Source organism: Gigantopelta aegis, chromosome 13, assembly GCF_016097555.1.
Source record: "Gigantopelta aegis isolate Gae_Host chromosome 13, Gae_host_genome, whole genome shotgun sequence".
Taxonomy (NCBI): Eukaryota; Metazoa; Mollusca; class Gastropoda; order Neomphalida; family Peltospiridae; genus Gigantopelta; species Gigantopelta aegis.
Window position 1 is genome coordinate 22,714,009 of NC_054711.1, and position 20,386 is coordinate 22,734,394.

General features: G+C 39.5%; 1 protein-coding gene and 1 long non-coding RNA gene across 4 annotated transcripts in view; one reads left to right on the top strand and one right to left on the bottom strand.

Annotated features, from left to right (window-relative positions):
• LOC121387333 (collagen alpha-1(I) chain-like) overlaps positions 1 to 20,386 on the bottom strand; it is a 199,799-nt gene that overhangs the window by 57,244 nt on the left and 122,169 nt on the right. For all 3 annotated transcript variants that reach the window (XM_041518378.1, XM_041518377.1, XM_041518376.1), the window contains exons 3-9: positions 17,258 to 17,323; positions 9,385 to 9,444; positions 7,539 to 7,701; positions 5,423 to 5,583; positions 4,540 to 4,719; positions 960 to 1,209; positions 164 to 225 (exon numbers count right to left, since the gene is read on the bottom strand). In XM_041518378.1, the coding sequence (XP_041374312.1) occupies positions 164 to 225; positions 960 to 1,209; positions 4,540 to 4,719; positions 5,423 to 5,583; positions 7,539 to 7,701; positions 9,385 to 9,444; positions 17,258 to 17,323 (942 nt within the window). The remainder of the gene's footprint in view (positions 1 to 163; positions 226 to 959; positions 1,210 to 4,539; positions 4,720 to 5,422; positions 5,584 to 7,538; positions 7,702 to 9,384; positions 9,445 to 17,257; positions 17,324 to 20,386) is intronic.
• Positions 10,301 to 12,638, top strand: LOC121387334. Its single transcript, XR_005959793.1, has 2 exons — positions 10,301 to 10,350; positions 11,765 to 12,638. It is a non-coding gene; the product is annotated as an uncharacterized LOC121387334 (long non-coding RNA).

The following is a 20,386-nucleotide window of genomic DNA, read 5'->3' on the forward strand; positions in this document are numbered from 1 at the left end:
TTTTTGCTCAGGACACATTTTTAATTGCAGGGGTTGTCATCGTCACCTTTGAACTTCTTATTGGATCCTAACCGCATCAACCACTATAAGCAAAAACCTGCTTAGTATAAGCTGAAGTATGCTTGGAATTAATAAAGATAATAATGTAAGGGAGATAACTCACTGGAATTCCTGGTTCACCGCTCAATCCTGTTGGTCCTATAGGTCCTACTGGACCTGGTTCACCTGAAGAAAAGAAAACTGTGGTGTGAGACCTTCTCCAATTTCAAAAAAAGGAATGTTTATTTGAACAACAGGTCAGCACATTTTAACCTTTAGACTACTGGATTAATTTTTGATAAAAACCACATTGAGTGGGTACAGGTTTATCATTTTTATTCACATATATTCACTTAAATGTTTTATAAATACATAAAATAAAGATCATATGTAAATCAGTAAGTATTATTTTCGTGGGTTTGTCTCATTTTGGACAAAAATTAGGCAAAAAATCTAAAAAGTTGCATTTACTGAAGGGCATTTGTTGCCAGCTGTCCAGTATTCATGTCCATTATTCCCAATAACAGTGGTTTTTGACCAGAATGTTTTTTTACAAAACGAATTACAATTCATATCCCAATATTTGGTGATTTTCATTGTTGGTAAAATGATCAAATTTATTATCAAATTCACTGTCACAATCAGCTATCGATCCCTGAAAATGACCGATACGTGCCGCCATTGTTGTCAAGCGAAAATACTTGCCACAGACCACTTTTTCAAATAAAAATTCCAAGGACATCCACTAGCCAATGATTACTAAATCAATGTGCTCTAGTGGTATTGTTAAACAAAACAAACTTTAACTTTGACTTTATGACCACGTCAAAATGACCAAATGTTTGACATCCAATAGGCAATGATTAATAAATCAATGTGCTCTAGTGGTGTCGTTAAACATCTGGAGTCATGTACTGTACCTGGCCGTCCAGGCTTCCCATCCAGTCCAGCAGGTCCTATGGGTCCAGGCAAGCCACGTGGTCCTTGAGGACCTGGTAACCCAGGAGGTCCTTGAATCCCCGGTTGTCCCGGTCGCAGGTCGTCCACATCACCCGATCCAGTTCCATCAACATCAATGATTCCTGTTAACCCTGGAGGACCCGGGGGTCCTGGGGGTCCAGCAATACCTGGACTTCCGGGGATGCCAGAAGGCCCCCTGATGGTTTGTCCCTGAAAGAAAAGAAAACAATATAACATAAAATTAAATGTGTTGGACACCAAAAACTGTCGTTGTTGAAGGGTTTTTTAAATCCCACTGCCCCCTCTCCTTTTACTCCTTTCAATTCCATCTCAATTCTTTCTGATCTTGCAACTTCTCCTATCTTTTAACTTCTTTTGCTGTCTACCTCCACATACCAGTCCTTGTCTCTCCAACAGCAGCAGGTGCATGTCTCTTGTGGCTATTCATGCCACACACCTGCCATTCCCCATCAGTTTTTAGCTGTGGGCTTAATCTGACCACTTTGGAGTGTTCAGTAGTTACTTCTGATATTGTTAAGAGACATTTGTAACCACCTACTATGCTCTCCTACTACTGGCAGTCGTTAGTTAATGCCGTGAGTCAGACCAGCTTTATTAGTGGCTGAGGACGAGGATGTCAGGTAGGTGGCAGGGACATACACAGAGACTGCACCTGTGGAGGAAGTTGAGACAGGTAGGCAATCGTGTGGACAGTTGCAACCATAGATACAACCTATATACTGTAAAACGGGTAATATTCGCGGGAGTAAATTTTCACGACCAGTCAATTATACCCATTTCGCGGTTTGTAATTTTCGCGGCGTAGGTTTTTTTAATCTTTTTTTTTTCTTTTTTTTTTAAATAAAAAAATTCTCAAGTCAGTAAAAAAGAAGGAAATAAAGAAAGAAAAAGAACAAATGCAATACTACTGCATACATTTTAATCCACAAAGATAAAAGAAGTGTGACTGACTTAGCCTAATAGTATTTGACCGATAACCAAGAGGTACAATCACATGCATTTTATCTCGAGATGGCCACTTGGCTCATGCACAATGAATGACTGTAATCTCCCATAAGTGTTCTAATTAATAAATTTCAGTTGTTGAAAACGTCTCATCTATTTTGTTTGTGTACACACATTCTCAAAAGTACCAACGGATTAGGCTTACGTCAAGACATCGGAATGAGTCGGTCTAGCAGGATGTACTAATTTCTAAACGTTTACTTACGAATTAATATACAGAATTGACTTAGAAAATGCTAAAAATTATTTTAGTTTCAGTCTTCACAAAAGTTCTGTAACGTTAATATGGCAGGTTCAATTCTACATTGGTTAAAAACAAAAAATGCTAGTAAGCCTGAAACTGTTGGTTTATCCGACCCCTTAATGTGTTCAACGATTGAAGATGTTCAGTGTACACAGACCGCAAATGATGCAGTTGATAAGTTAAACTCTGTAACAAATTGGAAAAGAGTGTCTTGTGAGTGGCTTTCGTGAAGCTGGTCTTCTAGAAAATAGTATGGAGTAAGAAATGTGTATACAGCTGCTACAGTAGTAGTAGTAGTACTGATTTGGACAATTTTTTATTTTTTATTTTTTTTAATTCTCGCAGCTATTGATTGGATACTTACCAGTGTTGATGTTGATTTTTGAAACAAATTTGTGAGTAAATGAAATGTGTTAAGCTTATATTTGTTTGTGGGTGGGGTTTTTTTGAAGATGATACTAGTATTAATATTCGCATGAGTTTAATTTTCGCGGTCAAATTACACCCACGCGAATATTACCCATTTTACAGTAATTAAATGTATGTTACATTCATTATTATATAACTTCATCATGTTGGTCCCGCCACAGCTGCACAAGTTTGTTCATTTCTCAATGAATGTGCAAATAAAAACCAATGTTGTCAGGGAACATCATACCGTATCTGATGATTGTCACTTTGTACTGGGACTTTGTCTTAAGGGCCAGCTACACGATACGATAGAATCGGACCGAGTCACTCGCACCAGTCAATCAGACTGATTGAACTGGACGTGTTGCCACATAGTACTTATCAATCGTATGAAACATGACGTCATTGAAAAACATCCTTGCTGTAACCATGGTAAACAATGTCGTGTATTGATAAGAGGGTGGCTGTCCTAACATTTCTGTATTTATATAAATGACTGGACACACCCCACAAAGAGTTGTGCCCCTGATACAACTCTATGAGCTGTTGGGTCTGTGCAGATAACAAGCAGAGTTTTCCGCATTACACTCAGAACGTCGAGGTTATCTGTGTCATGATCTGATTGGTCAATGTCTCCAAACATCTGATTCAATCGTATGAAAATAGAACAGGTTCTAAACTTCGACTTGTACAAGTGACTCGGGCCGATTCAATCGTATGAAAATAGAACAGGTTCTAAACTTCGACTTGTAAAAGTGACTCGGGCCGATTCAATTGTATGACATGCCACACGTTACGATTTGCTTGTTGGCGGTGCAATCCAAGTCACTCGTATCATGCAGCACGACCTTAAATGAGCGTTATTGTTTAAGAACCAAAAAATAATTCAAAATAAAAGATGAACTTTTAGTGCCATTATTAGCAAGTATGTTTGAAATTTACTTGTAAGGACTTATAGATCGGACTTTAAACCTTTAGACCTTCGTTCAAAATTTTATGTCGAAATTACTTCTTTTTTAAAATATTATTAAATAGTCCGATCCTCTCTTCTTTCTCTTATTTATTTTTGGACTGTCCTTCTAAAATGCTCCAAATTATATAAATATTTGGTTGAGCAGTCAATTCTTTTTATTTTTGGCTTGTAACTAAAAGTTCATCTTTTATTTTGAATTATTTTTTGGCCCTTAAACAATAACACTCAACAAGTCATAGTACCAATAGGATACTAAACTCGCTACCATTTCTTATCCTGTTTATATCACTCCTGAAATAATTTTCATTGTCACTCGCTAAAGCTTGTGACAGGTGAACATTATTTCACTCGGGACATAAACAGGATACAATATGAAAGCTTGTTTAGTATCCTATAATTATTACACATGTTCTTCATAACTTGGTTATGATGAACCATGTGGATAATAATAACAATAATGGTGTTTATTATCCATATGGTTCAACATAACCGAGTTAATAATAATCATACGAAGCACACGTGTAATAACAAGTGTAATGACATAATTTTGGGAAGCGACGTCATAACATGACGTTTTTCTCAAGTCCTAGCTCAGACTGTGCATTTGAAATAAGACAACATTTCGTCGTCTCCTTCTAGTCGTGGCTGAAACATTTTGAGATGGCCCTTGTTATTTATAAAAAATGTACAATAATAATATGAATAATGAAGAAATTATTACACTCGCATTCGAGTCGTACTGATTTTACGAAACTCATGTCAGGATTCATGTATTACCCTCGCTCTCACTTGGGCAATACAAATATCCTGACACTCGTTTCGTAAAATCAGTAGGAGACACAAGCTCGTATAATAATCTCTCTATAATACTTCGCTGTACACTCACCGGTTCACCCTTCAGTCCTTCAGGACCTCTAGATCCCGGCAGACCAGTCAGTCCAATCCCTGGATCCCCTTTCTCCCCCTTCTCCCCCCGTTCCAGCTCAGGGATCACATCAACAGAGCCAGGGAGGCCTGGGGGTCCGGGAGGCCCTGGTGGCCCCTGAATGGCAACGCCTGGTAAACCCTGTCAAACAAACATAAAAGATAGATATTATTAATTTTAGGTTATTTCTGTACAAAACATCTTACATCGTTCCAGCAAATTTTTACATATAGTCTTAGAGACAGGTTAGCACATAGTAAAGCCTTTCATACATATACCAGTTGTGGTGCACAGGTTGGAACAAGAAATAGCCCAGTGGGCCCACCGACATTGATCAATCCTAGACTGACCACATATCAAGTGTGCACTTTACCACTGGGCTACATCCCGCCCCAGACAGCACATATCACAGCCTAGGATATACCAGTTGTGGTGCATTGATCAGAACAAGAAATAGCTCAATGGGTCCACTGATGGGGATCGATCCTAGACCGACCATGCATCAGGTGAGCACTTTACCACTGGGCTAGTCAATAGTGTGCTTGCCTGAGGTGCTCTAGTGTTGTAATTAAACAAAACAAACTAACTTTTAACGCCCGCCCTAGAATGATAGGAGCAAAAATGTTACTTTGTTTTGTTTAATGACACCACTAGAGCACATTGATTAATTAATCATCAGTTAGTGGATGTCAAACATATGGTCATTTTGACAAGGTAACCTGATAAAAAATTTCCATTAATAGCAAGGGATCTTTTATATGCACCAACCCACAGACAGGACAGCACATACCATGGCGTTTGATACACCAATCGAATAGGAGCAAAGCCAGCTACATGTACATACCGGATTTCCATCATTTCCTGTGTCTCCTTTGTCTCCTTTGTCTCCTTTCGGACCCTGCAGTCCTAGTGCTCCGGGCAGTCCCAGCTCCCCTTTCTGCCCCTTCTGTCCTGGGAATCCCGGCTCCCCAACCTGTCCCGGTATTCCACGTTCACCTTTCTCACCTAACAAAAAAAACAAAAACAAATTTTTTTTATTATTTAACGACGCACTCAACACATTTTATTTACGGTTATATGACGTCAGACATATGGTTAAGGACCACACAGATTTTGAGAGGAAACCCGCTGTCACCACTTCATGGGCTACTCTTTCCGATTAGCAGCAAGGGATCTTTTATTTGCGCTTCCCACAGGCAGGATAGCACAAACCATGGCCTTTGTTGAACCAGTTATGGATCACTGGTCGGTGCAAGTGGTTTTACACCTACCCATTGAGCCTTGCGGAGCACTCACTCAGGGTTTGGAGTCGGTATCTGGATTAAAAATCCCATGCCTCGACTGGGATCCGAACCTAGTACCTACCAGCCTGTTGACCGATGGCCTAACCATGATGCCACCGAGGCCGGTCACCTGACAAAAAGGTAATCACATTAAAGTAATCACCTTATTACATTTAGATATCACACTCTTTTTTTAACCTCAAATTAGCTATAATTACATTCAGATTATCAACTTTTTTTCACCTGACAAAAGGTATAATTTAATTTGTTATAACGTTTCTCACCTGACAACATAAATATAGATTATCATCTTTCTCACCTGACAAAAGGTAATCTCATTTAGATTATCATATTTATCACCTGACATCAGGTAATCATATTTAGATTATAATGTTTCCTACCTGATAAACAGTAAAAATATGTAAATTATCAGACAAACACAGGCCTGATATAGGAGGGGGTATTGAAACTTGAGAATTACCTTGGATTCTTATCAGTTCGCCGATATCAGAAAGGGATAGGGTACAGTGATGAAGAGTGGTCTCTGATATAGGAGTGGGTATTGGAACTTGAGAATTACCTTGGATTCCTATCAGTTTGCTGATATCAGGAAGGGATAGGGTACGGTGATGAAGAGTGGTCTCTGATATAGGAGTGGGTATTGGAACTTGAGAATTACCTTGGATTCCTATCAGTTTGCCGATATCAGGAAGGGATAGGGTACAGTGATGAAGAGTGGTCTCTGATATAGGGGTGGGTATTGGAACTTGAGAATTACCTTGGATTGTTATCAGTTCGCCAATATCAGAAAGGGATACAGTGATGAAGAATGGTCTCTGATATAGGGGTGGGTATTGAAACTTGAGAATTACCTTGGATTCCTATCAGTTTGCCGATATCAGGAAGGGATAGGGTACGGTGATGAAGAGTGGTCTCTGATATAGGGGTGGGTATTGGAACTTGAGAATTACCCTGGATTCCTATCAGTTTGCCGATATCAGGAAGGGATAGGGTACGGTGATGAAGAGTGGTCTCTGATATAGGGGTGGGTATTGGAACTTGAGAATTACCTTGGATTGTTATCAGTTCGCCAATATCAGGAAGGGATACAGTGATGAAGAATGGTCTCTGATATAGGGGTGGGTACACAGATAAGGGCCTCATATAGGGGTGGGTACTGGAACTTGAGACTTACCTTGCACGCCTCTTATTTCACTGATATCTGGAGGGGGTGAAGTGATAAGGGGAGGTCTCTGATATAGGGGTGGGTACACAGATAAGGGCCTGATATAGGGGTGGGTACTGGAACTTGAGACTTACCTTGCACACCTCTTATTTCGCTGATATCTGGAGGGGGTGGGGTGATGAGGGGGTCTCTGATATAGGGGTGGGTACACAGATAAGGGCCTGATATAGGGGTGGGTACACAGATAAGGGCCTGATATAGGGGTGGGTACACAGATAAGGGCCTGATATAGGGGTGGGTACTGGAACTTGAGACTTACCTTGCATGCCTCTTATTTCACTGATATCTGGAGGGGATGGTCTCTGATATAGGGGTGGGTACACAGATAAGGGCCTGATATAGGGGTGGGTACACAGATAAGGGTCTGATATAGGGGTGGGTACACAGATAAGGGCCTGATATAGGAGTGGGTACTGGAATTTGAGACTTACCTTGCACGCCTCTTATTTCGCTGATATCTGGAGGGGGTGGGGTGATGAGTGGGGGTCTTGGTACACCTGGTGGACCTGCCGGACCAACTTCTCCTTTGGACCCTTTCGGTCCAGTCAGTCCTATCTCCCCCTTCTGTCCTTTCAGTACTCTCTGTGGTATTCGCTAAACAAAACGAGAAAACAAGTTGAAGACTGAGGGCTGAATTTAAGAAGCCTATTTATGTCTTAAAATTGTGTAACTACATACATTTACAACATAGCTTAAACACCTGTGAAAAAGAAAAAAAAGCTTCATAAATTAGGCCCAGAGAGTTCACGCCCCGTCAAAATGAATAAACGGTTAAAAGCACTTTTGTGAACCTACTCAGCCTGATGTGATGTTTTCTACCTTTCAGTATTCTCTGTGGTATTTTCCAAACAAAATGAGAAAACAAGTTAAAGATAGAGAGTTCACACACTGTCAAATGAATGAATGGTGTAAAGCACTTTTGTGAACCTACTCAGCCTGATGTGGTGTTTTCTACCTTTCAGTATTCGCTGTGGTATTTTCCAAACAAAATGAGAAAACAAGTTAAAGATAGAGAGTTCACACACTGTCAAATGAATGAATGGTGTAAAGCACTTTTGTAAACATACTCAGTCTGATGAGGTGTTTTCTACATTTTAAAGGTAGAAAATACCATATTAGTCTGAGCTATGCAAATTTAAATAATAACCTTACCAATACTTCTTGGAAGGAAGGAAATGGTCAAGTTAACAATGCACTCAACATATTTTATTTACAGTTATATGGCGTCAGACATATGGTTACGGACCACACAGATATTGAGAGAGGAAACCCGCTGTCGCCACTTCATGAGCTACTCTTTTTGATTAGCAGCAAGGGATCATTTATATGCACCATCCCACAGACAGGGTAGTATACCACAGCCTTTGATATACTAGTTGTGGTGCACTGGCTGTGACGAGAAATAGCCTAATGGGCCCACCGACGGGGATCGATCCCAGACCAAATATACATCGAGCGAGTGCTTTACCACTGGGCTACATCTCGCCCCGACCAATACTTAATGATAACAAATTACCAGCCTCGGTGGTGTAGCTAAGCCATCGGACTACAGGCTGGTAGGTACAGGGTTCGCAGCCCAGTACCGGCTCCCACCCAGAGCAAGTTTTAACGACTCAGTGGGTAGGTGTAAGACCACTACACCCTCTTCTCTCTCACTGACCACTAACCAACTAACAACTAACCCACTGTCCTGGATAGACAGCCCAGATAGCTGAGGTGTGTCCCTAGTACAGCGTGCTTGAACCTTAATTGGATATAAACACAAAATAAGTTGAAATGATAACAAATTAAACAGTTTAAATTAAAAACAAAGTTCAAACCCCATCAAAATTATTGAATGATTAAAAGCACTTTTGTGAACCTACTCAGTCTAGTGTGGTTTTTTCTACCTTTTAAAGATTAAAAAATCCACATCAGACTGAACTACTGCAAATTTAAATAATAACCCTATCAGTACTTATTGATAACACATTAAATAGTTTAACATTAACATCAGAATCACTGCTATATAAATTACAATTAGTTATTAAAGTAGTAGTAGTGAAAACATTATTATTTCTATGACTTTAAATCTTAAAAAGAGATTACTCAATGAAGAACAAATTAACCCAACAGACTGAGTAAAAGTTCTTTCAGTATTTATTATAATAATAATAATAATAATTACAACAGCCTTTATCTGAAACAGTGCCACACATCACATCAGACTGATCTAATGTAATAATAATAATGCTTAAAATTATTATAAACACAAAACACCATATAAGACTGACTCACTGTAGGTACAGCCATTTCTATATCCACCATGTCGGTGCCAGACCCTGATCCACTGATTTCCTGGAAAATAAATACAATATTATATTAAAAGAAACTTACTGTACAGATTTTCTTCTTTTTCACTTACTCAGTGTTACATGAAAAGTAGGTTACTGTGACTAATTATTCTACTGGATGAAGTAAAATTTGTTTAGTTTAACGACACCATTAGAGAACATTGATTTATTAACCATTGGCTGTTGGATGTCAAACATTTGGTAATTTTGACACATAGTCTTAGAGAGGAAATCCACTACATTTTTCATTTAGTAGAAAGGGATATTTTATAAGCACCATCCCACAGACAGGATAGCACATACCACAGCCTTTGATATACCAGTCATGGTGTATACCTGTATGATACCACATTGATGATTTGTTTTGTTCAATTTGAAAAATATTTGTTTACAGGCCTTGTGCTAAATGGAGGTAATGCCAACTTTAATGCTATGGTAAACACTAAAATTTCCATGGCCTTTGATAAACCAATAATGGTGTGGATATGTGTATGAAAAGTTTGTTTTGTTTTAACACCACCACTAGAGCACATTAATTTATTAACCATCGGCTGTGGGATGTCAAACATTTGGTAATTCTGACATACAGTTTTAGAGAGGAAATCCACTACATTTTTCCATTAGTAGCAAGGGATCTTTTATATTCACCATCCCACAGACAGGATAGCACATACAGTAAAAAAAACCTGTTCGTTCGTTCTATGCAGTAGTTCGTTGTACACATTTGCATAGGTTGGTTATTGATGTATAGGCTAGGGAGATAAAGCATGACTTTACGGTCAGTTCGTTATAGCAGTAGTTTGTTGTACACATTTGCATAGGTTGGTTATTGATGTATAGGCTAGGGAGATAAAGCAGGACTTTACGGTCAGTTCGTTATAGCAGTAGTTCGTTGTACACATTTGCATAGGTTGGTTATTGATGTATAGGCTAGGGAGATAAAGCAGGACATTACGGTCAGTTCGTTATAGCAGTAGTTCGTTGTACACATTTGCATAGGTTGGTTATTGATGTATAGGCTAGGGAGATAAAGCAGGACTTTACGGTCAGTTCGTTATAGCAGTAGTTCGTTGTACACATTTGCATAGGTTGGTTATTGATGTATAGGCTAGGGAGATAAAGCAGGACATAGGTTGGTTATTGATGTTACGGTCAGTTCGTTTATAGCAGTAGTTCGTTGTACACATTTGCATAGGTTGGTTATTGATGTATAGGCTAGGGAGATAAAGCAGGACTTTACGGTCAGTTCGTTCTATGCAGTAGTTCGTTGTACACATTTGCATAGGTTGGTTATTGATGTATAGGCTAGGGAGATAAAGCAGGACATTACGGTCAGTTCGTTATAGCAGTAGTTCGTTGTACACATTTGCATAGGTTGGTTATTGATGTATAGGCTAGGGAGATAAAGCAGGACTTTACGGTCAGTTCGTTCTATGCAGTAGTTCGTTGTACACATTTGCATAGGTTGGTTATTGATGTATAGGCTAGGGAGATAAAGCAGGACTTTACGGTCAGTTCGTTATAGCAGTAGTTCGTTGTACACATTTGCATAGGTTGGTTATTGATGTATAGGCTAGGGAGATAAAGCAGGACTTTACGGTCAGTTCGTTCTATGCAGTAGTTCGTTGTACACATTTGCATAGGTTGGTTATTGATGTATAGGCTAGGGAGATAAAGCAGGACTTTACGGTCAGTTCGTTATAGCAGTAGTTCGTTGTACACATTTGCATAGGTTGGTTATTGATGTATAGGCTAGGGAGATAAAGCAGGACTTTACGGTCAGTTCGTTCTATGCAGTAGTTCGTTGTACACATTTGCATAGGTTGGTTATTGATGTATAGGCTAGGGAGATAAAGCAGGACATTACGGTCAGTTCGTTCTAGCAGTAGTTCGTTGTACACATTTGCATAGGTTGGTTATTGATGTATAGGCTAGGGAGATAAAGCAGGACTTTACGGTCAGTTCGTTCTATGCAGTAGTTCGTTGTACACATTTGCATAGGTTGGTTATTGATGTATAGGCTAGGGAGATAAAGCAGGACATTACGGTCAGTTCGTTATAGCAGTAGTTCGTTGTACACATTTGCATAGGTTGGTTATTGATGTATAGGCTAGGGAGATAAAGCAGGACTTTACGGTCAGTTCGTTCTATGCAGTAGTTCGTTGTACACATTTGCATAGGTTGGTTATTGATGTATAGGCTAGGGAGATAAAGCAGGACTTTACGGTCAGTTCGTTCTATGCAGTAGTTCATTGTACACATTTGCATAGGTTGGTTATTGATGTATAGGCTAGGGAGATAGTTCGTTGTACACATTTGCATAGGTTGGTTATTGATGTATAGGCTAGGGAGATAAAGCAGGACTTTACGGTCAGTTCGTTCTATGCAGTAGTTCGTTGTACACATTTGCATAGGTTGGTTATTGATGTATAGGCTAGGGAGATAAAGCAGGACTTTACGGTCAGTTCGTTCTATGCAGTAGTTCGTTGTACACATTTGCATAGGTTGGTTATTGATGTATAGGCTAGGGAGATAAAGCAGGACATTACGGTCAGTTCGTTATAGCAGTAGTTCGTTGTACACATTTGCATAGGTTGGTTATTGATGTATAGGCTAGGGAGATAAAGCAGGACTTTACGGTCAGTTCGTTCTATGCAGTAGTTCGTTGTACACATTTGCATAGGTTGGTTATTGATGTATAGGCTAGGGAGATAAAGCAGGACTTTACGGTCAGTTCGTTATAGCAGTAGTTCGTTGTACACATTTGCATAGGTTGGTTATTGATGTATAGGCTAGGGAGATAAAGCAGGACTTTACGGTCAGTTCGTTCTATGCAGTAGTTCGTTGTACACATTTGCATAGGTTGGTTATTGATGTATAGGCTAGGGAGATAAAGCAGGACTTTACGGTCAGTTCGTTATAGCAGTAGTTCGTTGTACACATTTGCATAGGTTGGTTATTGATGTATAGGCTAGGGAGATAAAGCAGGACTTTACGGTCAGTTCGTTCTATGCAGTAGTTCGTTGTACACATTTGCATAGGTTGGTTATTGATGTATAGGCTAGGGAGATAAAGCAGGACATTACGGTCAGTTCGTTATAGCAGTAGTTCGTTGTACACATTTGCATAGGTTGGTTATTGATGTATAGGCTAGGGAGATAAAGCAGGACTTTACGGTCAGTTCGTTCTATGCAGTAGTTCGTTGTACACATTTGCATAGGTTGGTTATTGATGTATAGGCTAGGGAGATAAAGCAGGACTTTACGGTCAGTTCGTTATAGCAGTAGTTCGTTGTACACATTTGCATAGGTTGGTTATTGATGTATAGGCTAGGGAGATAAAGCAGGACTTTACGGTCAGTTCGTTCAGTAGTTCGTTGTACACATTTGCATAGGTTGGTTATTGATGTATAGGCTAGGGAGATAAAGCAGGACAGTAGTTCGTTGTACACATTTGCATAGGTTGGTTATTGATGTATAGGCTAGGGAGATAAAGCAGGACTTTACGGTCATGCAGTAGTTCGTTGTTCATAGGTTGGTTGTACAGTTCGTTATGCAGTAGTTCGTTGTACACATTTGCATAGGTTGGTTATTGATGTATAGGCTAGGGAGATAAAGCAGGACTTTACGGTCAGTTCGTTCTATGCAGTAGTTCGTTGTACACATTTGCATAGGTTGGTTATTGATGTATAGGCTAGGGAGATAAAGCAGGACTTTACGGTCAGTTCGTTATAGCAGTAGTTCGTTGTACACATTTGCATAGGTTGGTTATTGATGTATAGGCTAGGGAGATAAAGCAGGACATTACGGTCAGTTCGTTCTATGCAGTAGTTCGTTGTACACATTTGCATAGGTTGGTTATTGATGTATAGGCTAGGGAGATAAAGCAGGACTTTACGGTCAGTTCGTTATAGCAGTAGTTCGTTGTACACATTTGCATAGGTTGGTTATTGATGTATAGGCTAGGGAGATAAAGCAGGACATTACGGTCAGTTCGTTCTATGCAGTAGTTCGTTGTACACATTTGCATAGGTTGGTTATTGATGTATAGGCTAGGGAGATAAAGCAGGACATTACGGTCAGTTCGTTATAGCAGTAGTTCGTTGTACACATTTGCATAGGTTGGTTATTGATGTATAGGCTAGGGAGATAAAGCAGGACTTTACGGTCAGTTCGTTCTATGCAGTAGTTCGTTGTACACATTTGCATAGGTTGGTTATTGATGTATAGGCTAGGGAGATAAAGCAGGACTTTACGGTCAGTTCGTTATAGCAGTAGTTCGTTGTACACATTTGCATAGGTTGGTTATTGATGTATAGGCTAGGGAGATAAAGCAGGACTTTACGGTCAGTTCGTTATAGCAGTAGTTCGTTGTACACATTTGCATAGGTTGGTTATTGATGTATAGGCTAGGGAGATAAAGCAGGACTTTACGGTCAGTTCGTTCTATGCAGTAGTTCGTTGTACACATTTGCATAGGTTGGTTATTGATGTATAGGCTAGGGAGATAAAGCAGGACATTACGGTCAGTTCGTTATAGCAGTAGTTCGTTGTACACATTTGCATAGGTTGGTTATTGATGTATAGGCTAGGGAGATAAAGCAGGACATTACGGTCAGTTCGTTCTATGCAGTAGTTCGTTGTACACATTTGCATAGGTTGGTTATTGATGTATAGGCTAGGGAGATAAAGCAGGACTTTACGGTCAGTTCGTTATAGCAGTAGTTCGTTGTACACATTTGCATAGGTTGGTTATTGATGTATAGGCTAGGGAGATAAAGCAGGACTTTACGGTCAGTTCGTTCTATGCAGTAGTTCGTTGTACACATTTGCATAGGTTGGTTATTGATGTATAGGCTAGGGAGATAAAGCAGGACTTTACGGTCAGTTCGTTATAGCAGTAGTTCGTTGTACACATTTGCATAGGTTGGTTATTGATGTATAGGCTAGGGAGATAAAGCAGGACTTTACGGTCAGTTCGTTATAGCAGTAGTTCGTAAAGCAGGACTTTACGGTCAGTTCGTTATAGCAGTAAAGCAGGACTTTTACGGGTTCAGTTCGTTCTAGTTCGTAGGCTTATCGCCTATGTACACATTTGCATAGGTTGGTTATTGATGTATAGGCTAGGGAGATAAAGCAGGACTTTACGGTCAGTTCGTTAGGCTATAAAGCAGGCAGTAGTTCGTTGTACACATTTGCATAGGTTGGTTATTGATGTATAGGCTAGGGAGATAAAGCAGGACTTTACGGTCAGTTCGTTATAGCAGTAGTTCGTTGTACACATTTGCATAGGTTGGTTATTGATGTATAGGCTAGGGAGATAAAGCAGGACATTACGGTCAGTTCGTTCTATGCAGTAGTTCGTTGTACACATTTGCATAGGTTGGTTATTGATGTATAGGCTAGGGAGATAAAGCAGGACTTTACGGTCAGTTCGTTCTATGCAGTAGTTCGTTGTACACATTTGCATAGGTTGGTTATTGATGTATAGGCTAGGGAGATAAAGCAGGACTTTACGGTCAGTTCGTTATAGCAGTAGTTCGTTGTACACATTTGCATAGGTTGGTTATTGATGTATAGGCTAGGGAGATAAAGCAGGACTTTACGGTCAGTTCGTTATAGCAGTAGTTCGTTGTACACATTTGCATAGGTTGGTTATTGATGTATAGGCTAGGGAGATAAAGCAGGACTTTACGGTCAGTTCGTTATAGCAGTAGTTCGTTGTACACATTTGCATAGGTTGGTTATTGATGTATAGGCTAGGGAGATAAAGCAGGACTTTACGGTCAGTTCGTTCTATGCAGTAGTTCGTTGTACACATTTGCATAGGTTGGTTATTGATGTATAGGCTAGGGAGATAAAGCAGGACTTTACGGTCAGTTCGTTATAGCAGTAGTTCGTTGTACACATTTGCATAGGTTGGTTATTGATGTATAGGCTAGGGAGATAAAGCAGGACATTACGGTCAGTTCGTTATAGCAGTAGTTCGTTGTACACATTTGCATAGGTTGGTTATTGATGTATAGGCTAGGGAGATAAAGCAGGACTTTACGGTCAGTTCGTTCTATGCAGTAGTTCGTTGTACACATTTGCATAGGTTGGTTATTGATGTATAGGCTAGGGAGATAAAGCAGGACTTTACGGTCAGTTCGTTCTATGCAGTAGTTCGTTGTACACATTTGCATAGGTTGGTTATTGATGTATAGGCTAGGGAGATAAAGCAGGACTTTACGGTCAGTTCGTTCTATGCAGTAGTTCGTTCTAAACATGTTCATTATAAATGTACTTCACTGTACCACATAGTGGTAAGAGAAAAATGTAAATGATCTTTAAAATACGGAAAGGCTCTACGCCATAATAATTACATAGGTCAGTTTTCAGCATTTCAGTTGAAAAAATTATTTTATACACAAAACAAAATCTGAAGACCGATTTAATTGTGTTTTTGTGTGTGGGTATGTTTTTAAAAACCTGTAAAGGCACATCTTTATTGATAAAATTATTAACTTTGGGTGTGTGTGTGTGTGTGTGTGTGTGTGTGTGGGTGGGTGTGGGTGGGTGGGTGGGTGGGTGGGTGTGTGTGTGTGTGGGTGGGTGTGTGGGTGGGTGGGTGGGTGGGTGGGTGGGTGAGTGAGTGGGTGGGTGGGTGTGTGTGTGTGCGTGAGTGAATTTATGAGTGATTGAATGAACGAATGAATGAATGAGTGAATGAATGAGTGAATTAATGAATTATTGAACTAAGTGATATAATGAGTGAATGAATGAATGAATGAGTGAATGAATGAATGAATGAAAAAAAAAAAGTAAAGTTTGTTTTATTTAACGACGCCACTAGAGCACATTGATTTTTATCTTATCATTGGCTATTGGACGTCAAACACATGGTCATTCTGACATATTTCCTTAGAGGAAACCCGCTGCCGCCACATAGGCTACTCTTTCCAATAAGCAGCAAGGGGTCTTTTATATGCACTTTCCCAGTCAGGACAGCACATACCATGGCCTTTGATGAACCAGTTGTGGACCACTGGTTGGAACGGAAAATAGCCCAAACTGCAAATGGGTCTACTGAGAAGGATCGATCCGATGACCGACCGCTTCACAAGCGGACACGCTACCACTTGAGGAGTGAGTGAGTGAATTAATGAGTGAGTGAATTAATGAGTGAGTGAGTGAGTGAGTGAGTGAATGAGTGAGTGAGTGAAATAAGTGAGTGAGTGAGTGAGTGAATGAATGAATGAAATAAGTGAAATAACAAGAGAAATTAGTTAATTAACGAGAAATGAGTGAATTAACGAGTGAGTGAGTGAGTGAGTGAGTGAGTGAGTGAGTGAGTGAGTGAGTGAGTGAGTGAGTGAATGAAATGAGTGAAATAACGAGAAATTAGTTAATTAACGAGAGAAATGAGTGAATTAACGAGTGAGTGAATTAATGAGTGAGTGAGTGAGTGAGTGAGTGAGTGAGTGAGTGAGTGAGTGAGTGAGTGAAATGAGTGAATTAATGAGAGAAATGAGTGAATTAACAAGAGAAATTAGTGAATTAACGAGTGAGTGAGTGAGTGAGTGAGTGAGTGAGTGAGTGAATGAATGAAATGAGTGAATGAATGAAATGAGTGAATTAACGAGAGAAATTAGTGAATTAACGAGTGAGTGAGTGAGTGAGTGAGTGAGTGAGTGATAATGAATGAGTGAATGAATAACGAGAGAAATGAGTGAATTAACGAGAGAAATGAGTGAATTAACGAGTGAGTGAACGAATGAATAAAATGAGTAATGAGTGAAAGAATGAACAAACAAACAAACAAACAAACAAACTTACCAAGCTGCATTCATTATCTTCAGCTTCTGCAGGGTTTCCAAATATCTTGAGTTCTTCTATAGCTCCCTGCAAAATGAAAAACAACTCCATTATCAGGGGTATGAATAGAAGAGAATAGATGTTTAACAGCACCCCAGCACGAAAAATAATATTGGGTATTGTGTTCCAGGTGGTCACCCATCCAGGTACTAACTGGGCCCGACGTTGCTTAACTTCGGTGATCGGATGAGACCCAGTGCTTTCAACATGGTATGGCCGTAGACCAGGGAATTGTGTCCATTTAAAGACTGAAAACATTTCACATCATCTGTGAAACAAAGCCTAGATCTTTATTGCTGCCATCCTGCCATTATTCTGTAGCATTTCTTTTGTTTAGCAAGAGTAGCCCATGTAGTGGCGACAGTGGGTTTCCTCTCACGCTTCTGACGCCATATAACCGTAAATAAAATGTGTTGAGTGCGTCGTTAAATAAAACATTTCTTTCTTTCTTGTTTTGTTTAGCAACACCACTAGAGCACATTGATTAATTAATCATCATTGGATGTTAAACATTTGGTAATTCTGACACATAGTCATCAGAGGAAACCTGCTACATTTTTCCTAATGCAGCAAGGGATCTTTTATATGTGAACTGGTTGGAACGAGAAAAAAAACCAATCAGTGGAATAAACCCACCAAGGTTGTTCGATCCTGTGACGCAAGCACCTGAAGTAAGCAAGCATTTAACCAACTGAGCTAAATCCTGTTTTTTTTTGTGTTGTTGGTTTTTTTATTTATTGAAAACATATTTTATTGCATAATTGTATGTTAAAAACATTAAGTATGAAGACGCAACATTTGGAAACATCTTTCTCATTTCATTATGATTGAGTCAGTAATATCTTGTCATGTTTTGCAAATAGCAGACAGCTTTGGCATTAACATGAGTCAGCCATTAAATGTGGTAGTAACTGTCAAATAAACTAAGTCCTAATTGCTGACAATAATTTTTTTTTTAAAGCAAAACAACTGAAACAAAACCAGCAACAAGAAACAATATATGAATGAGCTCTACAGAGCCCAACACATTTTTAACTCCTAAAACCGGCCTCGGTGGCATCGTGGTAGGCCATTGGTCTACAGGCTGGTAGGTACTGGGTTCTGATCCCAGTCGAGGCATGGGATTTTTAATCCAGATACCGACTCCAAACCCTGAGTGAGTGCTCCGCAAGGCTCAATGGATAGGTGTAAACCTCCTGCACCGACCAGTGATCCATAACTGGTTCAACAAAGGCCATGGTTTGTGCTATCCTGCCTGTGGGAAGCGCAAATAAAAGATCCCTTGCTGCCTGTCATAAAAGAGTAGCCTATGTGGCGACAGCGGGTTTCCTCTAAAAAAATCTATGTGGTCCTTAACCATATGTCTGACGCCATATAACCGTAAATATCCCCTCTCCAGATATCGTAAGACTTAGCAAAATTATTGGTTTTAAGGGTTTGTAACGTTTTGTATTGAGATACTTACCCACAAATGAACAACAAGCAAAAGACAACAAATCGGATGTTGATTGCGCAAACCGTGCATGAGAAAACAAACCGAACCAAAATGATAACGGTCACGTGGTATACCAAAGTCTGTGACATTGAAATGGGAATATCCCCTCTAAAAATAGATTAGACTTTTGTCTGCTCAACGGTTTGTTCTCAGAGGCCTGTGACATTTTATGAAATATGAAAAATGCATTTTGTGGTATTACAAACATCAAGATTACCAGGATTACCAAAAAACACTTCAGGTGAATGGAAATGTATATTCTAAATAATAAACGGTAAGTAAAGTGCAATTTTATTTGTGAAAAAATGGGTTTAATAGCGAAAAACAACGGCATAATGGTTAACAACTAGGGCGTGTCCCTTTAAGAGATTTAATTAATGTTTTTAGTAGCAACCGTCATTTTTGCTGAAAATTGCAGTTCCATTTTTTGGGGTACCCCGCGTTAGTTTCAACCTCTAGTATATACTGCATAACAACTGTATAACAAATAAAAATGTATTTATTTATTGTCAATGGATAATAGTATTTGCACCCCAGCACATTGTGTAACTAACAGTTCTTAGGTATCATAGTAACTGTGTTAACACCCCAGTGCATTGTCTAACTAACAGTTCTTAGGTATCATAGTAACTGTGTTAACACCCCAGCACATCGTGCAACTAACAGTTCTTAGGTGTCATAGTAACTGTGTTAACACCCCAGCACATCGTACAGTTCTTAGGTTTCATAGTAACTGTGTTAACACCCCAGCACATCGTACAGTTCTTAGGTATCATAGTAACTGTGTTAACACCCCAGCACATCGTGCAACTAACAGTTCTTAGGTGTCATAGTAACTGTGTTAACACCCCAGCACATCGTACAGTTCTTAGGTTTCATAGTAACTGTGTTAACACCCCAGCACATCGTCTAACTAACAGTTCTTAGGAGTCATAGTAACTGTGTTAACACCCCAGCACATTGTATAACTAACAGTTCTTGGGTGTCATAGTAACTGTGTTAACACCCCAGCACATTGTCTAACTAACAGTTCTTAGGTGTCATAGTAACTGTGTTAACACCCCAGCACATTGTATAACTAACAGTTCTTAGGAGTCATAGTAACTGTGTTAACACCCCAGCACATTGTCTAACTAACAGTTCTTAGGTATCATAGTAACTGTGTTAACACCCCAGCACATTGTTTAACAGTCCTTAGGTGTCATAGTAACTGTGTTAACACCCCAGCACATTGTTTAACAGTCCTTAGGTGTCATAGTAACTGTGTTAACACCCCAGCACATTGTTTAACAGTCCTTAGGTGTCAGAGTAACTGTGTTAACACCCCAGCACATTGTTTAACAGTCCTTAGGTATCATAGTAACTGTGTTAACACCCCAGCACATTGTTTAACAGTCCTTAGGTGTCATAGTAACTGTGTTAACACCCCAGCACATTATTTAACAGTCCTTAGGTGTCATAGTAACTGTGTTAACACCCCAGCACATTGTTTAACTAACAGTTCTTAGGTGTCATAGTAACTGTGTTAACACCCCAGCACATTGTTTAACTAACAGTTCTTAGGTGTCATAGTAACTGTGTTAACACCCCAGCAC